Below are 18,857 nucleotides of genomic sequence, written 5' to 3' on the forward strand. Positions count from 1 at the left end.
GTGAATTTATAATGAGATGTATGACGATCACTAGGGTGATATGTAATAGTTTATATATGTGAAAAAGCTGTAGATATAAGAAATTGGGTTTGTCTGTGTTTTTGTCCGCAGAACATTGCTCTTGAAGAAGGGAACTATATCCCTGAAACGCATTGAGTACTACTGGCTGTCATTTGAACATTTAAAGAATAATGAATAAAGAAAATTGGAGGACTGCAGTGGAATTTGTTAATGAGACATTGTCTTAAATTTATTTTGAATTTTGTCAATTTAAAACAGACATTTTGCTGATATATCAGCATTAAGGTTTGCAGGGGATGGGATTGTCCATAGATTGGACAGTATACGTTCCCCTTCTCACAGTGCAACTGGCATGGGCTGGGGCTGACGCCGCAATCCTGTTACTTGCTCCACATCCTGTATTTTGGATGTTCTATGGTCTTTAGCCCAGACGGGCCTGCAGAGTTGCCTTACTGCCATTTCTGTCCTCAAGAGAACCCTAGAGCAGGGTTCCTATTTCACAATCCCACAGTTATGCAGTTCCGGAGGGGTCTTTGTATTAAGTTTCCTCCATGCCAGTTTCTTGTTCTGGTGTGGGATTTACATTTCATGTTGACTTTTCTTGCAAGGGCCCTGTTTGAGCCCCTTCATTCCTGTTGTTTAAGGTTGCTCACTCTTAATGTGATTTTCTTTGTCACCATCACTTCTGTTAGATGGGTGAGTGAGCTCCAGGCATTGTCAATTGTGCCTCCCTAATTGATTTTCTCCAAAGAAAAGGCGACTTTGAGAATTAGGCCATCCTTCCTTCCAAAGGTGGTCTCGGTCTTCCATCTCTCTCAATATTCATCTTCCTGTCATTTTTCCTCTGCCTCATAGTTGCAATGCAGAAGAAAGTTTCCATCGGCTGGAACTGGTGCAGGCCCTTTGTTCTACACCTCTCAGACAAGGATACTAGGATAGATTACCATCTTTTATTTTGGTTACGCTCGTGCCTGTGGGCTTCATTGCACATGTTTGCGAAGCATTACCGCTTGGATTCTATGTCGAGCCAGGATGCCCATTTTGGCAGAGCTATCCTTCAGTGTTTGCTGGTTTAGGTGGTGTTTTTGCTATCCTCCTCTAGATCTTTGTACTGCTTTGGAGTCTATGAAAGACAAGGAATACGTGGGACGAAAGAGTCCATTAGAAGAACAAATTACTTATCTCTCGATAATGTTCATTCTGATGGACATTCCTCCCATGGATTCTTTATCACTTTCTCTACCTGCCCCTCTTGTCAGATTGCTAGTACACCATGGATCTGCGGTCCCTCAGCATCAGAGTGCTAGGGGGAAAAGGCAGTACTAAGGTCAGGGGTTGCAGCACCTGCATATATAATGGTCCTGGCATCAGATGTGGTGTGGGCGAATAGAGGCGTCGGGCAGAGCCGTGTTCAGGCTCAGACTGGCCTATAGGGCAATGCCTGAAACAAAAATGCAAAATACTAGCGTGGGCCCGTTTTTTTTTTTTGGTTGGTTAAAGAAGGCCCCTTTTTTAACCAACGTGGGCCAGTTTGATGAGTTACTTCACCATGCGGCTCGTAGTTCTGATCAGTGTTTGCTGAATACATATTCTTTCAAATGCACAATTTGCATCACATTTTATCAAAAAACTCTCCCATGGGTACTCTTCAAACAGTTTGTCACAAAATGAATAAATTGGCGTTTGCAACACGGGCCACTTTTTCATAGGTGCCCGAGACCGGTGTATGCCACGGTCCGACCCTGGCCCTGTTGCGCCTCTTGGCGGCAGAAACGTTTCTGAAGAGCAGCTGCGTTGGTAGATGGATATCAAAGATGAGGAATCCATGGTAGGAACGTCCATTAGAAAGAACATTACCGAGAAGTAAGTAATTTGTTAATTAAAAGTTGTAGCAAAGCATGAAAAAAGCTAACGAGAGAACAGACAGGTCTCCACCCTAGATATCTACCACTGGCCTGCCATTTCCCTATCTCACGTAGACAGACAGACAGAGACACTCACACTCAGGAGACTGACCAGGAGGCAACATTTTCACAGCTTGATTCTCTCTTAAAGAAATAAGTCCTAGTCTTTCCCTAAAGCTGTTACTAATCCCTATTATATACAAAAGAAAGTCCAGAGGTGCTTGCCAAGATGGTTTAGCACAAATACAGTCCTCTGTCTCGAATCCTATACTTAGCTAGTTTGTTTCCCTATTACTCAAAAATAAAATATAACACAACCAAGGCCAAGGCCGGAATATGAATTTAGGGGTGGATGCTGAATTCCTACCCTCACCCTTGTGTCTCTTTAGCATAGACCCTTGCCTATGTGAACAATCCCAGGAGTGCAGTTTGTGTACTGCTGCAATGTCTTCCTGGTTCTAGCAAGGTATTTCTGTCTCTGTCTCTGTCTCTGTCTCCTCTCTCTCTCTCTCATATCAGTATTTCTACCCACTGGGGCTCTTCTCCTTTCACTCACTACCTGGGGTCTACTCCTCGTTCCTTCCACCCCATCCCCTCTGGGGCTCTGCTCTCTTTCTCCTCACTCTGGAGTTTCTTGGTTTTCACCCCACTTTGTGGCTCGTCTCTGTTTCTCTCCCAACTCAGTTGTGTCTCTGGTATCATTCCGCTCTGGTGCTTTTCTGTCTCCCCCACCCCCCAGGGATTCTCTGTTTTTTCCCCTTCGCCAGGCCTTTTCTCACTTTTCCTGCCCGTTCTGGGGCTTCGTTCGCTCGTTCTCCCCATTCTGGGGTGCCTCAGGTCTCTTCCCCGCTCTGTGGCTTTTCTCACTCTCGCCCCCCACTTTGGGGCTTCTTGGTGGGCTCCCCACTCTGGAGCTTGTTTCGGTCTCTCTTGCCACACCGTCACCTCCCTTTCCGTTGAGGTTACTGTGAACCTTTTTGTGTCAGGGGCGCTCTTCAGGAGGCTTGTACAGACTCTGCAACGTCCTCTTCCAGTGGAGCCGTTTCGATGACTTGTCTCCTCTGGTCTACATTGGAAACTAAATTCTCTTCTTTTCCTTCGTTTTCATGTGGGGACTGGTGGGTGGTTTCTCAGCTGGCCCTTTCCGACACCCCATAAAGGTATTAGTGTCTGGGTGGGAGGGATGTTGTCTTAAGTTCTTCCCTGGGGGTTTCCTACTCCCTAAGGGGGAGTTCCCTTGATAGGGATTCCGTTTGCCCTGGCCCCTAGGGCTTACATGTAGCCTTCTCACCTCCCTCCTCCCAAAGGGTGTGGCTCCCCCTTATGGAGAGATGGCAAATTCATTGGACCCGTCACAACATAGAAGTCATTTTTACCATGTAAATCACATGAGAATCTAGATGATCCTTCTCCCAAACCTCCATGATACTATTACATTGTACACATTAAAAAAGGGCCAAAACCCAACTTTTCTGTCTGTGGAAATTGCTGCTTTTTCCTTAGGTTTTGGCATTTCTGGTTTTGTGTTGACACCATTAGTATAGAAATAGTGAACTTTGCTTCAAAATGCATTTTACGTTATTGCCGATGCAGTCATTTCTAATTGCCCTGAATGGTTTGTTGTATGTTTGGACTATTACTAGAGTAAAACCATGTTACGTTTTGATTTTAATGCTCTGAAGAAGGTTGTCCACATTGTTTGTTTGATTACGACTCTCTTGAGAAAGTTTTCATTTGAATTTGGTACAATGCAAACAACAAATTGAAATTGGTATGCTTTTTTCCATCCTTGTTTTTGGCAGAAGGGAGGGAAATCCCCTTCTCTCAATTAACTTCAATTAACTTGCCCTCCACTGTACCTCTTACCTATTTTGCTGGTCTTTTTTCTTTGGTGTTTCCCTTTTTCAATTCCCCTTTCCTCCTTTCCTCCTTAATATTTACTTTTTTACAATTTTAAAAAACATGTTGTGATGCTGCATTTTTCCCTTTTTTCAAATTTCAGTGGGTTTTCTATTGAAACTCATGGGTGGATTTTGGTTAGTTGACTTGCAATGAGATGACATAGAAACCCCAGTCTACGATTTTCTGGAGCAAAGTTTTAAAACTGTGTTTATACACAATCAGTAGGGATTCTCTGAAATGGGTGATACCTTGTGAAGTAACTTGGTCAGGCTTCCAGCTCTATCCTCTGACCATTCGATAAGAAATGAAACACAATTGTATTTAAACAATTCTGTGCCAATAGGCAACTTACTATCATTTTATTCCTTTTCGCCTTACCCAATATCTACCCTGCAAAGAGGATGAATAGTTATGTGTAATGCAGTGTAGGTCCAAATCGACTACATTTTTCATCCCCTATATCTTTAATGTGCAATCTAGAGAATATTTTTTTTTAAAGGTGCAAAATAGTAAATGTTTATAATTAGGCTTGCAATAATCTTTAAACAAAAACTTTGGAATTAAATTAAAAAAAAAGCGGTATGGTGTGATTGGTGATAACATTAAGCAGCTCTAGCATTTCACATCTGGAAACATGAACATACATCTTATTTTGGTTAAAGTAGAAATGATGGTGGGTTACCAGTATCAGATCCATAGTAATATGCTGTTCGAGGGGATTGGGTCCTCCGACGTATTCCATATCTATGACATGTAATCACCACAGCGGTGCTGCTTCGGAAACTTTTTTCGGCGCCTGCGTCGATGACGTCGATGCGCCGTCGTCGAGGACCTCCTCCGACGTCATCCGATGTGATAAGTAGGACGCACGACGCCCGTAGCCTCAGTTACGTTTTTTCCGCGAACGTGTTGCTTCGTGTTTCTCGGTTCACGCCTCGACTCTTTAGAGTTCTGTTCTTCTCGGTTCTTCGAACCTGTTCGTTTTGTGAAAATTCTTCGTGTGAAGATGTCTTCTACTTCATCTTCGACCCCGCGTCCGGGTTTCAATAAGTGCGGGGAGTGTGGGTCCAAGATGTCGGTGACGGACTCGCACGATGCATGCCTCTAGTGCCTCGGGGAGGCCCACGACACGGATGACTGTATCGACTGCCAGTCGCTCACGTCCAAAGCCTTACGCGAACGTAAGAAGAAGTTGTCGGTAGGTCGGGTGTCCAAGCCCAGGAAGTCCAAGTCTGCAGGGCTTCCGACGGATGATTCGAGGGGTGACTCCGCGGCATCGTCGGAAGTCTCGTGGGTCTCCTTCTAGGAGTCGGTCTCGCCACTTCGAGGCATTCTCGGAAGCGCCGACACCGGTCGTCTTCCAGGTCCTCTTCGGAGGACTCTGCCCGGCACGTCGCTTACCCCACCAGCCGTGCAACGCCGGAGGAAGGGGCTTCCTTCGGGAAGAAAATGCTGGCGATTCTTGAGTTGCAGGGTACTAAGCCGTCCGCGCCCCCGAGTGGGGTCGGTCGTGAGAGGTCGAGAGACACCGCTCGCAAGAGTGGTCGGCACGAGTCACGGGAGAGGTCCCGTTCGGACAAGGAGACTCGTTCTCGACGTACCCGTTCCAGGTCCCGGTCCTCGACGCGTTCGAGACCGTGTGCACCTGTGAGGTCTTCGAGGAAGACATCGACGTCTGAGGCGTCGGGGGCGTTGAGGCTTTCTCGAGGCTCCGGCTCCGAGGAAGTCGTCGAAGCCGTCGACGCTCAGGTCGTCGAGGGACACGCTCGGGGCTCCGGCCTCGAGGGCTGTGTCGACGCCGCCGATGCTGGAGGCGCTGCATCTGACGTCGACGCCGATTTCCTCGACGTCGACGCCGATCCTCTCGGCGCTGATGCCGGTTCTCTGACGCCAGCGCCGATTCGCTCGACGCCATCGACGCCTTTCGTGTCGGAGGTACCCCGTGGCATGGGAGAACCCCCTAGGAAGGCTCTGGTTAAGAGCAAGCACTCTCGGTGCCTTCCTTTCGCCACCTGGACTATATTGCAGAGGCGGATGAGGATTCTGATGGCCTGGTTCCTAGTCAGGTTCCAGATGAAATTGTCTCGGGCCATAGTCAGTTTGACGATTTGAGACAGTCACTGCATGATACCAGTGGACTGGACACCTCTCCGGAGGTGGAGTTTTGTAGGCCTGAGCCTGGCTCTCATGCCGATTCCTCGTACCGGCGCCTTATGGCTAGGGTTTCTGAGTACTTGGGATGGTCTGCTCCCCCAGGGGAGTTTGTGCAGGATGATCTGACGGACATCCTTGATGTTGGTCCCCCAACTGATCCGGTACTGCCGTTCCATATGGCTTTACAGAGAAGGGTGGCGGCGGCTTGGACTGCTCCGGAGAGTCTCCCGGCGGTAGGCAGATCCTTGTCGCGAAAATACCGTCCAGCCAGTAGCGACCCCTGCTACTTGACCAGGCACCCCACTCCGGAGAGTTTGGTGGTGCAGGCGGCCACGGCCCCGGCAAAGCAGGCGTCGTACCCTACCATCCCTCCTGATAGGGACGACAAACGTTTTGATGGCTGGGCGAAGAAAGTGTTTTCTTCTGGTGGTATGGCGCTTCAGGCGGCCAACTCCATTTGTGCCTTGTCTCGTTTCACACACACTCTGTGGAACTGTGTTGCGTTAGCGGCTGAACATATTCCCGAAGGGGACGAACGGTATGGTTTCCTTGCTATGGTCCAGGATGGTAAGGATGCCATGTGTGAGTCCGTTCAGTTGGGTTTGGATTTAGCTGAATGCGTCAGTAGGTCCATGGCGGCGAGCACCGTGATACGCAGGTTTGCGTGGTTGCGGAAGTCGGGGTTTGCTCCTGATGTGCAGTCTCTGCTCCTCAACATGCCCTTTGACGGTGAACACCTTTTTGGCAGCAAGGCTGACGAGAGCCTTGAGAGGTTGCAGACCTCGAAAGCTGCAGCGAAGTCGTTGGGCGCTGCAGTTCGCCAACCTCCGCCTTTTCGTCCTAGGGGACAGCAGTGGAGGGGTGGTTCCTTTCGCTATTACTCGTCCTTCAGTAAAGCGAGAGGAGCTGGCAGTCAGAGGCTAACGCAGGGGTACCAGAGGTGGACGACAGGGTACCCGTGGTGCCAAGGCCGCTCGGGCAGTTGCCTCTTTGCCCTCAGGTAACGCTGCGGCCGCTCCCACTCAGTCATGAGGCCATGTCCCATGGTTCGCCGGTTGGGGGAAGGCTGGCGCAGCATCTTGTAGAGTGGCAAGCCATTACTTCAGATGTGTGGGTTCTGGAGATCATAACCCACGGCTACTGTCTTCCCTTTCGGCACAGGCCTCGCGACAATCCACCGGGGAACCTCTCTTTGCAGAGTCCGGATCCGCTCCTTGCGCAGGAAATTCAAGCCCTGCTGGAGAAAGGCGCCATAGAACTGGTGCCTGTAGCGGAGAGGAACAAGGGATGGTATTCCCCTTATTTTTTGATTTCGAAGAAAGACGGGGGATTGAGACCCATCATGGACTTGCACGGTTTGAACAAACTCCTCAGGAAGGACAAGTTCAAGATTGTTACTCTCTCTCAAGTCCTCCAGGCCCTTCTGCTTCAGGACTAGTTGGTGTCACTCGACCTCAAGGATGCTTACTTCCATGTGCCGATCCATCCCAAGCACAAGAAGTTCCTGAGGTTGGCGGTTGGCGACTCGCACTTTCAGTTTCGGGTCCTGCCGTTCGGATTGACCTCCGCCCCAAGGGTTTTCACCAAGCTCATGGTGGTGGTGGCAGCTCATCTCAGGCAAGAGGGGATTCACGTCTACCCCTACATGGACCATTGGTTGATCAGGGGGAGCTCTCCCGAGCAAGTCCTGGATCATCTGTCCGTCACCTGCCACTCCCTTCACAGGCTGGGCTTCTCCCTCAATTTAAAGAAGTCCCATTTGACGCCAACACAGCGGCTCCAGTACATCGGAGCAGTGCTCGACACTTCCCTGGGGCAGTGTTTTCCTCCCCAGGTGAGGGCTCTTCACATTCAGCAGATGGTGCACAAGTTTCAGCATGCCCAGACGCTCCCAGCGTTCGAGTTCTTGAGGTTGCTCGGCCTCATGGCATCCTGCATTCTTCTGGTGCCAGAGGCTCGCCTGCGGATGAGATCTTTGCAGTGGGCGCTCAAGACGCAATGGTCGCAGTCCTCTGGCAGGATGTCGGACCCGGTTCAGGTGCCGCCCTCGGTCGCCCGGGACCTTCTGTGGTGGGCCGTCGAAGGCAACTTGATGAAGGGGGCTCCATTTTGGCTTCCCTGGCCGGAGGTGACGATCGTGACGGATGCATCCCTCACGGGTTGGGGAGCTCATGCCAACGGGCTGACAGTCAGCGGTCGTTGGTCTCCGTCGGAGTCCAGACTCCATATCAATCTGTTGGAGGTGAGGGCCGTCAGGCTAGCCCTGAAGGCTTTTCTGCCGACTGTGCGAGGAAAGAGTGTCCTGATCCTGACGGACAACACAGTGGCCATGCACTACCTCAACAAAAAGGGGGGGCAGGGTCACTTCCTCTGTGCAGGGAGGCGATGCAGCTCGAGTTCTGGGCCATCCAGCAGGAAGTTTCGATCTCGGCAGTTCATCTGGCCGGAGACGAAAACGTGACGGCGGACGCTCTGAGCAGGCAGAGCACGATCTCTCACGAGTGGGAGTTGGCTCAGGAGATTCTCCTGGAGATCTTCGCCCAGTGTCAACCGGAAGTGCGAAAGGTTTTGCTCGCGGGAAATTCCTCCAAAAGGAGCCTTAGGAGACGCGTTCGTGGTGGAGTGGTTGTTCCCGCTGCTGTACGCGTTTCCTCCAGTCCCCGTCATCCCGCAAGTGCTGCGGAGGTTACGGAAGTTCGGTTCCCGGATGATCCTCATTGCTCCGGCGTGGGCTCGGAGGACGTGGTACCCGGACCTTCTCGACTTGTCCATCTGCCCTCCGCGTCGTCTTCCCTACCGAGACGATCTGCTCTCACGGGAGGGTGGTCAGGTTCTCCATCCAGAGGTCAGATCCCTCAACCTTCACGCTTGGCTTCTGAAAGGTTGAGGTATAAGGATTGGGACCTCCCTGAAGACGTGATGGAGGAGTTGCTTTCGGCCCGAAGGCCAGCAACAAAGTCTCTGTACCGTTGCTGTTGGCGTAAGTTCTGCGACTGGTGCCGAGTTCAGAATGTGGATCCTTTTGCATGTGACATCCCCATGGTTCTGTCCTTTTTACTTTCTTTGGCCCACAGGGGCTTGCAAGTGGGTACCATTAAAGGTTACCTGGCGGCGCTGTCCATCTTTAAGCGCTCGTCTGAAGAGTGTTCTTACTTTAAAATCCCTTTAATTTCACAGTTTCTGAAAGGGCTCACTAATGTGTTCCCTCCGTCACCTTTCCTGGTGCCCGGTTGGGATTTAAACCTTGTTCTTAAGTTTCTTATGGGTGCTCCGTTTGAGCCTTTACATTCTTGCCCTTTGAGGCTGTTAACTCTGAAAACTGTGTTTTTAGTTGCGGTGAGTTACAGGCACTTTCAGTTAAGCTACCCTTCACTGTATTTCACAAGGACAGGGTTCTCCTTAGAGTTCGTCCTTCTTTTCTTCCGAAGGTAGTGACGGAATTTCATTTGGCCCAGAAGGTTGTTCTTCCGGCATTCTATCCTCCTCCGCATCCTGGTAAGGAAGAGGAGAGGCTCCATAGGCTTGATCCTAGGAGAGCTTTAAGCTTTTATGTTTCACGCATGTTCCGGGTCAGAGTGGACAATCGACTCTTTATTGGTTACGCTGGAAAGCGTTTAGGGCAAGCTGTGACGAAACAGACTTTGTCTCGCTGGTTTATTTTGGCCATCTCGGAGTGCTACCGCTTGGCGGGTAAGGAACCACCGGCTGGCTTGCGGGCCCATTCTACCAGGGGTATGGCTGCATCTACTGCCCTGCAGAGGGGTGTTCCTATTCGCAACATCTGTGATGCAGCCACCTGGGCTTCAGTACATACATTTGTACGTCACTATTCCCTCGATTCCATCCGAGCACAGGATCTGGCCTTTGGCAAGGCGGTCCTTTGCTCTGCTATTTGATTGGCTATTCTAAATTTTGATTCTAAATTCTTTCCCTCCTCCTTGCTCTGGTTCTGCTTTGGGAGTCTGTCATAGATATGGAATACGTCGGAGGACCCAATCCCCTCGAAGAACAAGTTACTTTCTTACCTGGTAACGTTCTTTCGATGGGATGGTCCGACGACGAATTCCATATCGCTCCCGCCCTGCCTTCCCCGCTGCAGAATTTCTTTGCGATTGCAGCTTACGTTCCGCAAGGCTTTGTGTCTGACTGGCAGTTGGCTAGTGTCACACGTTCTGGGGGAAAAAACTACAACTGAGGCTACGGGCGTCGTGCGTCCTACTTATCACATCGGATGACGTCGGACGTCGGAGGAGGTCCTCGACGACGGCGCCTCGACGTCATCGACGCAGGACGCAGACGACGAAAAAAGTTTCCACAGCAGCACAGCTGTGGTGATTACATGTCATAGATATGGAATACGTCATCGGACCATCCCATCGAAAGAACGTTACCAGGTAAGAAAGTAACTTGTTCTTCTAACTCAAGAACATATTTGCTCCAAATTGACCCTCTGTGTTCAGTGTTCACGTCCATTGTACAAGGCGATGACACTACCTCAAATCCTCAAGTTACTGTAATCTGTAATAACGTCAGTAGTCTCATCAGTCATGTTTTTCCTGGAAATGTAACTTATTAGTATAGCAAAGGACACTAATTCTAGTGTATGCCATTCTTTCAGAGCCCTCTGCAACTTGACTTTGCCATTATAAAGATGCATCGGTCCTGTAAAGTTGCTCTGTGGCTGCTATAGCAAGTCTAGTTATTATACGTCAGGAATGTGCAAAGAACGGTTTGACGCTTTTAGTCCACTTTTACAGTCACAGAATCCAAGTTTTAATAACTTTTGTTATACTAAATAAAAATATTATGCTGTTATGGTACAAGGCATTAGCTTTAATAGTCCAGTTCACTTCTTCAACAGATGATGGTGACCGACATAATGAGTAACAAAAAAAACGACCCCGAAAAGAACTCTTAGAAAAAAACAACTTTCACTTTAAACTTTGTTGGGTGACGAATAATAATGCATGGAATGTAGGCCTGGGACAGCTCTTGTTTACAGAAAACCAGTAAGTTCAAAATGTATTCATGTTAGTTTTGGAAAATAAATATTGCAATGAATGATTTAAAAACACAATCTGAGAACAGGGTGTGTTTCGCGTTTAGCTCATAGTGTAAAGATGTTATTCGGTATTAAAATATAATTGCAGTAAACAACCTTCACTTTTTCTAAATACAAAAATTCTGTATCTCCACTCTTATAATAACCTTGCATGATTTCAGTGTCCAATTAAACGTAATAATGGTACTGTGTGCTAAAGCAATCACTCAAATGTATTTGTTTTGCTTTGCAGCCTCTATACACTGTTAGTGCCGTGTAGTGTTTTAAATGCAGTTCCTTAGGTTTAATGGCTGCATACAAGGTGACCACTACGAGATCAGTTCCCAGTGTCCAATTTCCCCCTGTGTACCAGAGACCCACAGACGGGAACAAATTCCTACACACCCAAGCAACACAGAGCAGTGTATTATCCCCAGCCAGGCCATCCATAACAATGTGTTTGTTCCAACAGGAAAACAAGACACACTTAACCCCCCATTCAATTAAACTCCCTCCATGGTCCATGCCAGAAGTGCATTTTCAATAGATCAATAACAAGTAAAACCTGAAACTTGCCTATGAAGGGTTATGAGATGGAAAACCTGCCAACACATCTGTGCAAATCTACCATAACAACCCAACAGAACCAGACATTACAGATACAAGAGACATACAACTGTAAAGCATTCAATGCTGTGTACCTCATGCAATGCAACGCATGTATGTAAGGAATATTTGAAGCGGAGACGTGCCAGGAGCTGCAAGAAAGAATGTCTATATCTAGATACACCTTCTTAAACCACAAAACTGAAACACCAGTGAGTCAGCACTTCACACAGATGGAGACATGCTGTAGGATCTGTTGTGATGGTATTAAAAGCAGAGTTTTCTATATCCAAGCGTGAGAAGTTAATCTAGTCCTATTTTTGCTTCAAATTCTACAACATGTAATTTTCATAAATTTCAAATGGGAAATAAAAAACTACAAGTCTCAGAACCCAAAAGGAAAAAACAGGACTGGGTGGTCTTCTCATGCATACCCTTGGGAATCCCTGGAACTCTCTCTAAGGTGGCCTGTCGATTACCTCACACAGAACAGTTCTAGCAGAGACTCAACCTAACAAAACGCAGCTCTGAACATAGCTCTAGTATTTATGACACACTGTGGCCAACGTTGTCCATGGGACTATCAAGGCAACTGCATCAGCAGTGCCAGAGGATGAGATGCCAAAATTATCTCTTGCCAACAGATGGGGAGCTCTATGGTTCATATGCCTTAGTGGGTTTTGCACAAGACTAATCTCAAATGATTGGCGCCCATTATCCAGTATGAGAAATGCTGAGATAGTGTACATTTCACTGTTCAAACATCGGTAAACTATTTTGTATTTACCACATTGTATGCAAGTAACTAAGGCATTATGAAGCATAAGCCGCACTGAGGGTAACTTTGGACATTGGGAATAGATGTTGTAGTGGTTATGTTATATTCAGCCATGAAGCCAAAGGGAACTGTATTGTAATCACTACTCGGCTCTGACACTGTATGGAGTCTGGAAAATGGATACTTACCTCTGACTTAATGCTCCAGCATACCCATTGGTGCAAAGTGCCATTCGTGTGCTTATTTGAACATTGACATTACTGCAGGTAATTCTATGGGCCGGGCTGCCAAGGAGCTGAAGAAAAACTGAAGGTTGGCGCAATGGCATTTTAAGCATTCTTGTTAACATCTTATGAATCTGTTTGTGATAAATGCAAAATAACACACCATTTCAAACTCTTTTCTTTGTCATTCTTAATTTGGATATGTTAGAAAATAAATAGGTCAGGAATGCAAATCGCGAGGGTGTTCATGGCAGATATTCCTAGCTGTGACTTGTTTATTGTGCATCTTGTGTGATAACGGGCGTAACTTCCTTTTAACTGCCATGCTGAATTAGTCCCCTTTTATCCAGGGGAGAAAATAGACCAACACATGTCATATCAGTGGGGTTCTTCTGACTGTCCTAAGATTTCAAACTTTCCTCTTAAGTGGCCAGATGTTTTACGGTCAACACCTCCTGCACCATATCACTTCTCACAAACAGAAACACACCTTCAATTCGCATGTAAGTGTAGAAACCTTTCAGCCTACTGTTTATAGTGAAACACAAGCGCAGTGTCTTACTTCGCATTAGACACTAAATAGAAAAAGTAATATACTGCAGGTAATCTGCCAAATTGTTTTAAACTTACAAGTTGCATGATGCATGTCTGATCTTTCACACTTCACAGTTGCTGGGAAAAGATGATAAATGAAGAGGACAAGATTCTTCCGATGTCTTGCGCATTTCACTAATGGATCCGCCCCCCAAATTAAAAAGCCAAAACGTGCATTGTTGAAAAGGAAAAAAAGAATGTTTGACTCGCATGCCCTTAATGGATTTAACCGTTGGCTGTGGTGGAAAAACTAACCAGAGAATGCCATACAGTAGCTTCGAAACAGTGGACAGCTTAAAAAAAATCTCAACATTGAGTTGTATGAATGCCATGGAAGATGAGTTCGGAGCAGGGTGAAAAGAACATTTTGCAGAATTATATCTTGTTTAGTAATTTCACATCTGGTAAGGAGTAACAGAGTTGGGCTCACCCTAGACCAATTCAAACACGGCACATGGAAACCTGCACAGTACGAGTGTGGAAAAAATGAGCATTAAATTGACTTTAAGCTACATGACCATTTTTGAAAGAAAAAAATCCCTTTGACTTTTTGACACGTTGGACTTGGTCTCAGTTGTCCATCTTGCAGCTTCAAGTGATAGCCGGGTAGAGAGTCATGTTGCTGTTAATTGCGTTGCAGATTATATTAAGTTCCAAGGACCTCAACTGTATGGAGGCACATGGGCAACTACATAACGAAGAACAAATGCTAACCAAGTATTGCCCGAGAGTTTTGTACAAATAATATATAATACGTTTTCAGTATCATTTTTATGTAATAAAGGACTTTGAATCTTTTATTCTTGTTGGGTTTTTTGCCCGTTTTTTTGAAATTGATAGACGGGAAGTCTTTGTTTGCATATTCCCGGATCCGCTTTTATCTGCCTGCTTTGCAAAGTGGTTTTTTTTGTACTCTTGCTCTAACTGTGACGTCAGATTTGCAGTGTTTTATGTTTGTTTCTCGTGGAATATATTGCTTTACAAGATAGGAGACTGTATCAATTTGTAGGTGCCACTAGGAAAATAGAGATGTGAATTTGGTGTTTATGGAGATAGTGGGAATGTTGGTGATTGGAAAGGTAGTGCTTTAAACTGTGCGTGCATGCAACTTAAATGTAAAAAACACTGAACCTATAAACGGGCCTTGTTTGCTTCCTTGGTGTACAGTGACATAGGGATCATTGTTGCAATTGATGCAGATCCATGTGGCCCACCAACTGAGATTCAGAAGGTAGTGGGCACTTATACTCAGCCATAACTTGTGTGTGAGCTCTGCCCTCCCTGGTCTGTTACGGCACTTAAGTGTTCGTTAGAAGTCTGACACATGGAAGTATTGTTTACAAACCGAGTATGTGCCCTGCAATGGAAATTAAGATGGCCTGAGACTCCATTGTAGAATGGGGTTTCAACTGAGGAAAAACATGTATATTCAGAAGTGTTGGAAAGGAAGAGCTGGATTGATGTGCTTAAGGAATACAAACAGTGGCGATTTCTGTGGCAATAGAGAGGGCCATTTTAAACGCCCACATTACTCCCCCCCCCTCCCCCCCAACCCTCTTTGGAAGTAAAGGATTGCACTACTGTGACCTCTCACTTTCAACTGTGTAATTATACAATTTGGCTTGTGAAGTTGGTCATGTGGAGTTTTCCCATTCAGGAAAATTCCTCCCCTTGCTCATAAACAAGATGTGCATTATTGTTTGGGGAAAAAAGACAAGCATTCGTTCTGCTAGCAACGGAGTTGTGTGCTATGCATTTGAAGGGTTATTTGAGACCTCTGTACGTTGTCAATTCGGGGCATCAGCTGTGCGAACCACTGTTAAGTATGTTTTTTATCCCTTAAATAAGGTTAAAAAGTGCATTTTTACTTTTTGTTTATTTAATAAAATAATATTTATCAGCCGCCCTTTAATATCCTGTCATGGTCAAATGCGCTCGAAACGACCACGTAGGAGGTTGCTGTCTCTCATACATTAGTATTGGGTGCACATAACGGACACTATAATATGCAAGTGCATAATTTTGGCTAGTGCACATCCCTGAATATGGTGTAAATATGGTTACCTGCACAATTTTCAGTGTCTGGCATCTGAGAGAATAAAACCCAAGTGCTCTTCTCAGATGCCCACTTTTTATGAAGCTTGCCCTGTCATTTCGGTCGTCTCTGTCTTTTACACAGAGTATCAGAGTGTTAAACCAATTATTGATTTTTTAAATAGTGTATCAGAGTGACAAACCTTTACTAATAAATGTTAAGGTTACCCATGCCTCACCTAAGATAGAAGGCTGAATCAACCAAGATTTAAAGCTGTCAGAGGCAGGTGCATATATAGTCACCTGGTTGACCTTTCTGCCTTTCCCTATTGTGTTATAGGCCATTCTGAGCCGCCCATACATTTGATGACTGCACACCATGATATAGGACACATTGTTAATGCATGTGAGGATAGTGGTGGGGGTGTCATTACAAGGGGCGTAGGTGACTTATTATCAGGGACAGATCATGCATGATTTTGGCTGGAGCCATTCCAACGTTGTCGTGCCGGAAATGGCGGAGAACAAACTGGCATTTAATTTTTTTTTAAATTAAGCTATAACGAAAATGGCATCATCTGAATGTTCAACCTGAAATGTTAAAGTAAAGCAATTCCAAGTTGAAAGCTCATTTATCATTTTCAGCACGTTGATTTTGCACTTATTTATCCTGACATATTTTATAAAGATGTATTTTTGTGCTCTCCTGCCTCTGAAGCTTTCTGTAAAGGAAAACAAAGTTCCACTGCTAAAATGTCTTTCAGCTTCAAACACTACAAAGTGAAAATACGACCCTCAGGAAACAGGCCACAACCAATATTTATCATGTCAAAGGTGGTTCTGAGTATACAGACCCCTCCAATCATTCCTCTTTAAAGCATCGGCCAGCTGTACGTGGTAGCAGACCCATGTCTATGTATGAGACTGGATCAGTGCAAAAACCTTTCCTTCCAGTGGGAGAAGTCACATATCCAGAAGAGAGAACACGACTGCTGCCTTTTCCACAAAACGTGAGTAAAACTGCTGACGCTTCTGCTATTCTTTGATATGCTTTTCTATTGCAAATCAATCTTTCATACAATTAATTTACCGATTAATACACATCTGTTAAAGCTCAATGAACAGTAACGTTCAAAATATCGTATTCAGAGATACGAGTCGCCTCTTAAGTTCCATTACTTGTTTGATGCTTACTTGGTCTCAAAACATAAACCTGGATAGTTTTTCCCTTTATATCTGTTTATTCGGTATTGGTTGGCCTGCTATGGGCCGAGTATTTTTTTTTTTCTTTTTTAAGTTTTTCTTGAAGTCTGTCACAAATCTGTTGATGAAAATGTGTTGCTATGTTTTCTTTTTTATATGCGTTTGTCCACTTAAGGTAAGACATCATTGCCTGCGTTATGTAATTTGTAAAAAAAAAAATGGTCATTAAGTAAATAAAAATATTAAAGAAGAATTTCAGATATTATCAGTTGTTTCATTTGTCAATTGCATCATGTCTATTTTTAATGTATAACTTTCTAGAAAAATCTGCCTTTGGAAAAGCCAAGAAATGTGATTTGTCAGTTAAAAAGAGATATGAAAGTAGAAGTGTGGTTGAAGGATACTGGGGACTGCTGAAAAAATGCGTCACTCTTACTTTTCTTTTCTAAATGCATACAGACTTCTTTGTACTTCTAGTGCTGGAAATGATGTCATCCATGTATATACTTGAAGCCGCAGGTACCATTTCACTCCGTTGCTTTTTTTTCTTTCGTCTGTGCTCAAGGTCATGATTTTTGAGAAGTCCTACAAAGTTTTGTCACTTTTCACAATTTCTCCAAGTCAGCTTTTAGAGCATGCAAGGAGTGCCATTGCTTAGTGTCTGTTACTGATCCACTTTCTTCCTGCCTTTGTCTTAGGAAAGACCTTGACACGGAAGAGTGGGGACAGTGACAAATCTGGTCAATTCGTCCCTACTACCCAGAGGGGACCAACCCCTGTGAGGCTATGGAGGTGAGCCCACTCCACCAAACCCCCGATAGGGATTTGGGCAAGCAGGACCTCACTGGGAGTGACTCCCCTTTGTGCGACAAGGACTCCTAGTGTCGTGACTTGCCGCGTAGTGAAGAGTAATGGGCCTCTGTCCACAAATCACCCTCAGGGAAGAGTAAATAAACTCCCTGTGCGAGCTTTGAGGCCACAGGTGGTTTGATGGTTCGCCGGATCTGATGACGCCAAGGACCCCAGAGGCTGTTAAAAGGAAGTTAAGATTAGCACAGGCAAACACAGTACTTTGGTATGAAGAAGTGTGCAATAATCTCTTACCTAAACCCAGCAGGGATGATACTGGGGTAACTTGGGTCTGGTGCGAGGGAGTGCCGTAGATCCGGACAGCCGTGTCCCAGATGGTAGGTACCGGCTGTACCTGTGGCCCTGCCGTGACTTGAAAGGCACTTGAAACCAAAACACGTAGAGCCAATGGCCGAAGATCGTAGAGTCAAAAGGGGCGATCCGTAAACAATCCGTTAAGCAAAGCAAAGTGTCCAGAGTACCGAGATCCGTGCAGTTCCGAGCGACAAGATCGAGGAGTAAGCAGGCCAGTCCGTGATTCATAAGCCAAAGTCCAAATCCGAAGTAACCAAGTAACGTGATATCTGCAAGCGCCTAACAGAGTCGTGAAACGGCTGTGAAGCGGTGAGAAACTCGAACTTCCCGGCTTTTATGTGCGTCGACTCCCGATCACGTGAGCGGTACTCTGGACACGTGATCGGGAAGTCGTCGCGGAACCAGGAAGTAACCGCGATCGGGTGTTCCATCCCGAGCGCAGTCTCCATGGGAGTTGCCAATGGAAACGAGGCAACAAACCGGGCCAGCCTCTACGCACGACCCGCACTCGCTGGTGATGGCGACTCCCTCGCACCCTAAGTGAGGAAATGTCTCGGGAGGTGGACGGCAACCCAGGGAAAGTAACAGTGTGTGCTGGGGTGTCAATCAAAGAGGTGCATCGTGGCGAGACTGGTTTGTTGTGCATGACACCTAGTCCGAGAAGTACTTCCCAGATCAGAGCACCATGACTGCTTATATGGATGCAGAGAAGACTATCTTTACTATTATCTTCATGCCAACCAACAGTGAATGGACACTTGTAGAATGGATTTCTAAACTCTGGCCTGATGGACAGAAGTTTAGGAGGCCACCCTAGTTAAGTGAAACATGGGAAACTTCTGGAAAAGCCAGACCAATCACGGTAGATATGATATGATATTATCTGGCATTTGTAACATGCCTATACACAAATGTTTCAAGGCGCGACATGGTAGCTTGCCAGGCGGTCAAGACTAAGTCTCAGGAGGCGTGAGAGTGATCAGAAGCCCACAGAGTAAAGATACCACATAATACTTTTAGACAGGTGTATATCAAAAATACATATACGTTGTTTTAGGCCTAGTAAAAGAACACAAATAACCAAATTAATAATGCAACAGTTACCACACAAGCATATCACTATTTAGCATGTATACAATGACTGTAGCCTAATGCGATAAAGGGAGGAAAACATCCACAATCTGTAACAGAAGGGTGTAGCGGGGGGTAACGCAACTTAAGCATTAGGCAGT

General features: G+C 46.1%; 1 protein-coding gene across 13 annotated transcripts in view; it reads left to right on the forward strand.

Annotated features, from left to right (window-relative positions):
* Positions 1–18,857, forward strand: part of GIT2 (GIT ArfGAP 2) — a 2,415,297-nt gene that overhangs the window by 1,738,057 nt on the left and 658,383 nt on the right. For 8 of the 13 annotated variants that reach the window (XM_069619395.1, XM_069619396.1, XM_069619398.1 and 5 more), the window contains one exon: positions 16,023–16,268. The exons of 4 other annotated variants lie outside the window; for them this stretch is intronic. In XM_069619395.1, coding sequence (XP_069475496.1) covers positions 16,023–16,268 — 246 coding nt within the window. Of the gene's footprint in view, positions 1–13,299; positions 14,023–16,022; positions 16,269–18,857 lie in introns of those variants that run through there. One more of the 13 variants, XM_069619403.1, reaches the window with a different exon arrangement.

Source organism: Ambystoma mexicanum, chromosome 10, assembly GCF_040938575.1.
Source record: "Ambystoma mexicanum isolate Mex_15411 chromosome 10, UKY_AmexF1_1, whole genome shotgun sequence".
In the NCBI taxonomy this organism is placed as follows: Eukaryota; Metazoa; Chordata; class Amphibia; order Caudata; family Ambystomatidae; genus Ambystoma; species Ambystoma mexicanum.